Genomic DNA, 9,806 nt, shown 5'->3' on the forward strand with positions numbered 1-9,806 from the left:
GTGGGATTTTCCTGTGTTTTCAAGGTTCTGTGCAGTCCTGTGTTTTATACATATTTCAACACTGGTTGGAATGATAATGTGAAATTTGTGAAAATGTTGATAATGCCATTTTAGTGTAAGAGCTATTTGGGAAAGACCGCCTGAAAGTACTGCCTGTTTTTTGGTGGCGTTTTGGCCTGCCTGGTGACTGAATGAGAATTTTAATAAACAGCTAGTTGTGATTTGGACAGCTAGACCACTCCTAGGACAGTCCTAGCAAAATGATTGCGGGAGAAATGGCTCTTTGTTAAATGTATTCCAGGAGCATGTGCGGACCGTACTCCTGGACAGGAAGTGTCCCCCCACTTCCTTTGCTTCATTTAACAAGATTTTTTTTTGAGGTGGTGAGATTGGCTGAAGACGCTCGACGGAAAAAGACGGTCACGTGTGTTTGTGGTCCTCGCTAACCAAGCAGGGGGCCATGTCCATTACACGAAGAAGCTATTTTTTTGTTGTTTGTTTCTTGTTGACCAGTTTAATTGAAAACAATCACAGTAAAAGGTACAGGAAGTACTAGATGTTGAGATTTAAAACAAAAACCGGGCTGCATTTGGGACTTTTTAAGAATCATAAAGTGACCTTTCTATTACAATAAATATAATATATATATAAATATAAATAAATATATATAATAAATATAATGGGAAACGAATGAATAGCATCCGTAATGTGGTATACACCTATCAAACATTGGCTCTTGATTTATGTGATATTTTGTTCTATTGTATATTCTGTCATACATTCATCATATTTAAACATAGTGTACTGTGTTAAAATGAACATGTAGTTAGTTGGTAGCTTAGTGAGGAGTCGGCTAGACTGACTGACTGACTGAGTGAGTGACTGACTGACTGACTGAGTGACTGAGTGACTGACTGAGTGACTGACTGACTGACTGACTGACTGAGTGAGTGACTGAGTGACTGACTGGCCGAGTGACTGACTGAGTGACTGACTGACTGACTGACTGACCGAGTGACTGACTGACTGACTGACTGAGTGACTGACTGACTGAGTGACTGACTGAGTGACTGAGTGACTGACTGACTGAGTGACTGACTGACTGAGTGACTGACTGACTGAGTGACTGACTGAGTGACTGACTGACTGAGTGACTGACTGACTGAGTGACTGACTGAGTGACTGAGTGACTGACTGACTGAGTGACTGACTGAGTGACTGAGTGACTGACTGAGTGACTGACTGACTGACTGAGTGACTGAGTGACTGACTGGCCGAGTGACTGACTGGCCGAGTGACTGACTGAGTGACTGACTGACTGACTGACTGACCGAGTGACTGACTGACTGACTGGCCGAGTGACTGACTGAGTGACTGACTGACTGACTGACTGACCGAGTGACTGACTGACTGACTGACTGAGTGACTGACTGACTGAGTGCTACTGGGTTAGAATGGAGGGAAATAAGTGATTTACTGTTGAGGAGGTGGGAACCAGGCTTATTAAAAAGAGACCGGGAATTGTCCTGAAGACAATCAGCTGTGTCTGCTTTCTTCACATCCTCTGAGAATCACGCAGAGGCACAGGGGGAGGGAGAGAGACAGAGGGAGGAGGAGGCAAGAGAATGGAAAGAACTTGAGTTTAAGGAATTTGAAACCTGTGTGACTGAAGAAAAAGAACAGGCACGGGACAACTTGGTGGGGCTAGAGAAGCAGTTCTGTGATCAACAAGACGGCACGAACACTGGTTTGAAAATACACTTCCAGCTCCCGCAAAAAAACGTTTTTAACAACTTGATTGGAGACTGAAAAGGTTGGAGCGACTTTTGCCGTTTTTCGTCACTGTAGTTTAAACAATGGACTTTCCGCAGTTTCTGCGCTGAGAGAACACTGTCTGTGAGGTTTTTTAAAAACTTCGGACTGGAGATAAAACGTCAGTAGGCAGTAGTAGTAGTCAGCAGTGGGAGTAAGCAGAAACAATTCTAGGACGGTATCGGGGTAAAGTTTAGAAATTGTTTTTCGCAACATAAAATGAGAATCAGGGAAGCAGAGGAGTGATAGCGAGTGGAAGAAATACCTGTGGATTTAAATCGCGAGCAGTCAGTCGGAAGAACATCCGCTAAACTTTTCAGTGTACAACAAAGATTTTTAACAGAGCCCGTGAGAGTTATTGGAATGCGGTGACGCGACCTGGAGTTGTATCCAACAAGTTCAAAGTTGGAACCGTGAATTCTGGTAGAAGTGCGCTGCACCGAGGGACCAGCTATGGAGAGCGGGTCACAGGGACTGGCGCTGGGGATACTGTTTGTCGGCGCATTTTTTAGTTTAGGATCTGCACACACTTTGACAGGTAAGTCGTATAACTCATCTTCATCCTAATATTTATCATCTTTATCTCACCTCCGAAATATCTTTATTAAGTCAAAACGACATATACCAACAAAATAACTATTAGTCCTACAGTAAATGACTGTGAACAGCCGCTGACAACCTGGGTAACATCTGGGTACTTTACAGTCTGATGGGCAGAATTAATTTATTTTACCTTTATTTAACTAGGCAAGTCAATTCTTATTTTAAATGACGGCCTAGGAACAGTGGGTTAACTGCCTTGTTCAGGGGCAGAACGACAGATTTGTACCTTGTCAGCTCGGGGGATTGATCTTGCAATCTTCCGGTTACTAGTCCAACGCTCTAACCACTAGGACAGGGGTGTCAAAGTCAAATGGACGGAGGGCCAAATAAAAAAATCAGCTACAAGACGAGGGCCGGACTGTTCGAATGTTCATTGAAACATTTTTAAATGACGCATATAGTCTAGTGAACCTAATTGAACCTACTGAAAACCTAACAAATATATTACAATATGATCAGATAAATAAAGCAATATTTTCTTATGGCTCTGTCAGTAATCTTTAATTTTCAACAGACACAAAAGACAAATTTCCTTTATATAAATATCCCCATAACATGAACATTAAATGAAAGAAACCGGTATTCAAGGCACCATCAGTAGACTATATTTTCTATTTTAGCAAAAGTGGGCTAAATTTACTTCAAAGAAAAAACAATAATAGCAATTTTCTATCATCCACTCAACTGAAATATTTTTAAAATATAATTGGATTGAAATACAAAAAAATAAAGTGCAAAAATCTATTAATCAAAAACAACACTTTGTTTAAGGAGAAGTAACATGCAGTGAAAACAAATATTAAATTTTAACTTTTAAACTTGAACTGAGTAAAAACTCTAAATATGTGATTGCACAGTAATGTTCACTTGTTTGAGGTTGAGGGTGATACTTGGTGGTGTCCCATCTTTTCCACAAGTTCATCAATGTTCGGGGTAAGGCTCTGAGCTGAAGAAATCCTCAGAATTGAGTGGAGGTGTTCAGCAGTAAGTCGACTTCTGTGTGATGTTTTGTTCAGGTTCATCAAAGAAAACAGTTGTTCACACAGGTATGTGCTGCCAAACATAGACAACGTTTGAGCAGCCTGGATGCGCAGCTGGGGCATTGTGCCGGGGAGGAAACGGGCGAACTCCGCAGCACCCACTGCCGCATATTTTGCCCTCAGTGCATCATTGCATTGGAGGTCAATCAACTCCATTTGGAGGTTTGGTGGTGAGCTTTCCACGTCAACAGCAAATGGGTTACCGAGCAGTTCCAACCTGCTTTTTTGTGCTTCAAAGTCAGCAAATCGGCGTCGAAAGTCAGCGGCAAGCATACCTATTTTATCAGCCAACTGTGTGCTCGGGAACGCACTGGTAGAGAGCTTCTCTTTCATGGTCTGGCAGCTGGGAAAGTGGCTCAAATTTTCTTTCCGCATCTGCGTCTCCCACAGAGTCAGTTTGGTTTTAAATGCCTTCACTGTACTGTACATATCAGAGATGACACGATCCCGACCCTGCAGCTGCAAGTTTATTGCATTCAGATGACTCGTAATGTCACACAGAAAAGCCATTTCACACAGAAACATTTCGTCTCGGAGTTGTGTTGTGTCTTTCCCTTTGCTGTCCAAGAACAGACAAATCTCCTCACGAAGCTCGAAACATCTTTGAAGCACCTTTCCCTGGCTTAGCCATCGCACCTCTGTGTGATAAGGCAAATCACCATGCTCCGTTTCTAACTCCGTCAGAAATGCCTTGAACTGGCGGTGATTCAAACCTTTGGCTCTGATAAAGTTAACTGTGCGCGTGATGATGCTCATTACATGCTCCATTTTCAAGGCTTTACCGCACAACGCTTCCTGGTGTATGATACAATGATAAGCTGTCAGCTCACCTGTCGCGTTTTCCTCTTGCATCTTTTCCCGTATCTTCGCCACCAGTCCGCTCCTGTGTCCACACATCGCAGGTGCTCCGTCGGTTGTCAAACCCACGAGTTTTTCCCAAGGCAGCTCCATCTCATTTACACATCTTGACACCTCTTCATACAAATCATGCCCCGTAGTTGTGCCATGCATAGGACGTAAAGCCAAAAACTCCTCTGTCACGCTTAGGTTGGAGTCCACTCCGCGGATGAAAATTGACAACTGGGCAATGTCAGAAATGTCGGTGCTCTCATCCACAGCCAAGGAATATGCAATAAAATCTTTTCCCTTTTTCACAAGCTGCTCTTTTAGATTGATGGACAACTGGTCTACTCTCTCGGCAATGGTGTTTCTGCTCAGACTCACATTTAAAAAGAGTTGCCTTTTTTCTGGGCAAACTTCGTCACAAACTTTAATCATGCAGTTTTTGATGAAATCCCCCTCCGTAAATGGCCGGGCTGATTTAGCGATCTCTTCTGCCAAAATAAAACTGGCCTTGACAGCAGCCTGGCCTTGTGATTTGGCTTTTTTGAACAGAGCCTGTCGAGATTTGAGGCCTCGTTTTAATTCCTCTGCCTTTTGTAGCCTTTGTTCCATGTCCATATTCTTGTTTTTGTCCGCGTGTTTCGTTTCATAATGTCGTCTCAGATTATACTCTTTCAGTACCGCCACACTTTCTCCACACAGAAGACACACAGGTTTTCCAGCTACCTTCGTGAACATATACTCCGACTCCCACCTTGTTTGAAACCCCCGGTTCTCAGTATCCACCTTCCGTTTTGCCATTTTTGATGGGTATCTGAAAGTTAATTTTACTGTGATGCTGACGACTGCTGTGCCAATAAATATTGAAATGAAGCAGCCTACTGCTCGGTGCGTCACCTTTGGCCGGATGTGGCCCGCGGGCCTTGACTCTGACATATGTGCACTAGGATGATGATTATGGTGATGATGAATCCTAGATACTTTGATTGCTCTGCACCAAAAGTGTTTATGAGTGTTTATCACCATGTATCTAACAGTTAACTACGTTAACAGCGGTATGTCCTGACTGTTGTTCAATAATTATTTACATGATTGATATTTGAATAACATTCTGGGTAGTGTTTTGAACATTCTCCAGTCTGTGATCTGATCTGAGAGAGAGAGAGAGAGAGAGAGAGAGAGAGAGAGAGAGAGAGAGAGAGAGAGAGAGAGAGAGAGAGAGAGAGAGAGAGAGAGAGAGAGAGAGAGAGAGAGAGAGAGAGAGAGAGAGAGAGAGAGAGAGAGAGAGAGAGAGAGAGAGAGAGAGAGAGAGAGAGAGAGAGAGAGAGAGAGAGAGAGAGAGAGAGAGAGAGTACAGCACAGCACAGCAGGAGGGATATGACTGGTTAGATGGACTCTCGCATGTCATTTACTGTCTGACCCAGACTTCAAAAAAGAGAAAGTTGCTTTAATGTTGATGCTTCAGTTGGTATTTGGATGGTGAAGAGATGGAGGGAGGAGGGTGGAGGGTGGAGTGAGATGTGTGGGCGTGAGGGGCAAAGGGGGAAAGAGAGAGAGGGGAAGAAATGGAATGCTGATGCTTGTGAGTGAGTCAGGGTCAGGGTGATTCAGTAGAACAAAATGATGGATAGGGTATGGGGACAAAAGTGGAGGGGAGGGAGGGAGGGAGGGAGGGAGGGGGGAGGAGAGGAGGGAGGGAGAGAGGGGGAGGGAGGAGGGGAGAGAGGGAGGAGGGGAGGGAGGGAGGAGGGGAGGGAGGGAGAGAGGGGGAGGGAGGAGGGGAGAGAGGGAGGGGAGGGAGGGAGGAGGGAAGTGGGAAATATTTGTAGGGATGAATCTAGAAGCATGGCATGAAATGTAGGGATGGAGGGGGGAGGGATGAATGTGTGGTGGGAGGAGGGGAGGGATGGAGGGAGGAGGGAGGGATGGAGGGGAGGGAGGGATGGAGGGAGGAGGGAGGGATGGAGGGGAGGGGAGGGAGGGATGGGGGGAAAATGCTGTGAAGAACTGAGTTATGTGACATAAAGAGACAGAAAGATAAAGGGAGTGAGAGAAGAAGAGATGCAGGGTTGGTGTAATATCTGATGAGATGCAGGGTTGGTGTAATATCTGATGAGATGCAGGGTTGGTGTAATATCTGATGAGATGCAGGGTTGGTGTAATATCTGATGAGATGCAGGGTTGGTGTAATATCTGATGAGACGCAGGGTTGGTGTAATATCTGATGAGATGCAGGGTTGGTGTAATATCTGATGAGATGAAGGGTTGGTGTAATATCTGATGAGATGCAGGGTTGGTGTAATATCTGATGAGATGCAGGGTTGGTGTAATATCTGATGAGATGCAGGGTTGGTGTAATATCTGATGAGATGCAGGGTTGGTGTAATATCTGATGAGATGAAGGGTTGGTATAATATCTGATGTGATGCAGGGTTGGTATAATATCTGATGTGATGCAGGGTTGGTATAATATCTGATGAGATGAAGGGTTGGTGTAATATCTGATGAGATGAAGGGTTGGTGTAATATCTGATGAGATGAAGGGTTGGTATAATATCTGATGTGATGCAGGGTTGGTATAATATCTGATGTGATGCAGGGTTGGTATAATATCTGATGTGATGCAGGGTTGGTATAATATCTGATGTGATGCAGGGTTGGTATAATATCTGATGTGATGCAGGGTTGGTATAATATCTGATGTGATGCAGGGTTGGTGTAATATCTGATGTGATGCAGGGTTGGTGTAATATCTGATGAGATGCAGGGTTGGTGTAATATCTGATGAGATGCAGGGTTGGTGTAATATCTGATGAGATGCAGGGTTGGTGTAATATCTGATGAGATGCAGGGTTGGTGTAATATCTGATGAGACGCAGGGTTGGTGTAATATCTGATGAGATGCAGGGTTGGTGTAATATCTGATGAGATGCAGGGTTGGTATAATATCTGATGAGATGCAGGGTTGGTGTAATATCTGATGAGATGCAGGGTTGGTGTAATATCTGCACTCTGTTCTTTTTCATTGACGTTCAACATATTTTTTGTGTGAAAGAAGGGGCGAAGGATGGGAGGAGAGGAGGGGTAGAAGGAGGAGAGGAGGGGTAGAAGGAGGAGAGGAGGGATAGAAGGAGAGGAGGGGTAGAAGGAGGAGAGGAGGAGTAGAAGGAGGAGAGGAGGGGTAGAAGGAAGAGAGGAGGGATAGAAGGAGGAGAGGAGGGGTAGAAGGAGGAGTAGAAGGAGGAGTAGAAGGAGGAGAGGAGGGGTAGAAGGAGGAGAGGAGGGGTAGAAGGAGGAGAGGAGGAGTAGAAGGAGGAGAGGAGGGGTAGAAGGAGGAGAGGGGTAGAAGGAGGAGAGGAGGGGTAAAAGGAGGAGAGGAGGGGTAGAAGGAGGAGAGGAGGGGTAGAAGGAGGAGAGGAGGGGTAGAAGGAGGAGAGGAGGGGTAGAAGGAGGAGAGGAGGGGTAGAAGGAGGAGAGGAGGGGTAGAAGGAGGAGAGGAGGGGTAAAAGGAGGAGAGGAGGGGTAGAAGGAGGAGAGGAGGGGTAAAAGGAGGAGAGGAGGGGTAGAAGGAGGAGAGGAGGGGTAGAAGGAGATATAGAGAAAGAGAGCACGGAGGGAAACCACGGGGCAAAAGAGAGAAGATGGACCAGTTTAACTGAAGTGAAGTCCCTAGAGACACATAAATATGGCCACACACACACACACACACACACACACACACACACACACACACACACACACACACACACGGTGACAGAAAGGTCACGACTGAGCACGTTTCTAAAAGGAACCAGCCAAGCGAAAAGAAGAAGGGAAGACGATGAAGACCAACACATTATACACACGGAGACAGTGAAGATGATGAAGACGATGAAGACCAACACATTATACACACTGAGACAGTGAAGATGATGAAGACGATGAAGACCAACACATTATACACACTGAGACAGTGAAGATGATGAAGACGATGAAGACCAACACATTATACACACGGAGACAGTGAAGATGATGAAGACGATGAAGACCAACACATTATACACAATGAGACAGTGAAGATGATGAAGACGATGAAGACCAATACATTATACACACGGAGACAGTGAAGATGATGAAGACGATGAAGACCAACACATTATACACACGGAGACAGTGAAGATGATGAAGACGATGAAGACCAACACATTATACACACAGAGACAGTGAAGAAGAAGGAAGACCAACACATTATACACACTGAGACAGTGAAGATGATGAAGACGATGAAGACCAACACATTATACACACTGAGGCAGTGAAGACGATGAAGACCAACACATTATACACACGGAGGCAGTGAAGCATGAGGCAGACAGTCACCCTTCATTTAAACATAGTGTGTGTGTGTGTGTGTGTGTGTATTAGCGTGTGTGTGTGTGTGTGTGTTAGCGTGTGTGTGTGTGTTAGCGCATGTGTGTGTGTGTGTGTCTCTGTATGTGTGATGTCTATAATGCAGGTGTGTGTGTGTGTGTGTTGGTGTGTGTGATGTCTATAATGCAGGTGTGTGTGTGTATGTGTGTGTGTGTGTATGTGTGTGTATGTGTGTGTGATATCTATAATGCAGGTGTGTGTGTGTGTGTGTGTGTGTGTCTACAATGCAGGTGTGTGTGTGTGTGTGTGTCTACAATGCAGGTGTGTGTGTGTGTCTACAATGCAGGTGTGTGTGTGTGTGTGTGTGTGTGTGTGTGTGTGTGTGTGTGTGTCTACAATGCAGGTCTAAATTCATCTATTCTTTTCCCGTTCCGTTTTGCTCTGTGGAAGTGAATTATTGCATTAAGCTCCGTTGACATGGTGAAGTGGTTGAGAGTTGTTTTATGGATGTGTGTATATGTGGTGTGTATGAGCGACTTGGTTAGGCGGAACAGAGGACCTCTACGGGTCAGGGGTTAGGGGTTAAAGGTCAGATGTTGGTAGTGAAACAGACGAGGAAGGCTGGTTGACAAGCTTGAGAAAATCTTTACTGGCGTGAGTTAGTGAACTGGAGTATGTGTGTGTAGGAGTGTGTGTGTTTGTGTGTGTGTATAGGAGTGTGTGTGTATCTGTTGCTAGGACAATAAATTAAGATAGAGGAAGACAATATCAGGGCCCTATATAAATACATTAAATCTGATATATTTTCTTTTTTTCTCACAAATTCCATTTTCTCCGTTTAGTTTTTCTCATTTTTTTGTGTTTTAAAAAAAAAATGTTTTCTCTCTCAAAATTACACTTCTTAGATAGAAAAACAACCAAAGCGGATGTTCTAAGTCCACGACAACATCAAGAGGTTGAAGACGTTTAGATTTGGTTGGAGGTGTAGTTAAATTCAACTGAGCACTAATAGCCGGAGACCATTGATTGGTTAACGATGTTTCTGTAGTGCTCATATGAATGTAGAGAATGTCAAACAAAATGGCCACCGGATTAATGCAAATAATCCTGCTATCATTCTGTCAGATAACACACAGGATACTTTGTAGTTAACGTTTA

The 9,806-nt window shown here is 44.4% G+C and overlaps 1 protein-coding gene across 1 annotated transcript in view; it reads left to right on the forward strand.

Moving 5' to 3' along the window:
• Positions 1-1,664: 1,664 nt before the first annotated feature.
• The window catches only part of LOC139383000 (tyrosine-protein kinase receptor UFO), an 81,200-nt gene continuing 73,058 nt past the window's right edge, over positions 1,665-9,806 (forward strand). Inside the window, exon 1 of the mRNA XM_071127288.1 lies at positions 1,665-2,350. Within this exon, the coding sequence (XP_070983389.1) occupies positions 2,266-2,350 (85 nt within the window). The 5' untranslated portion in view covers positions 1,665-2,265. The remainder of the gene's footprint in view (positions 2,351-9,806) is intronic.

The sequence above is a fragment of the Oncorhynchus clarkii genome, chromosome 24 (genome assembly GCF_045791955.1).
Source record: "Oncorhynchus clarkii lewisi isolate Uvic-CL-2024 chromosome 24, UVic_Ocla_1.0, whole genome shotgun sequence".
In the NCBI taxonomy this organism is placed as follows: Eukaryota; Metazoa; Chordata; class Actinopteri; order Salmoniformes; family Salmonidae; genus Oncorhynchus; species Oncorhynchus clarkii.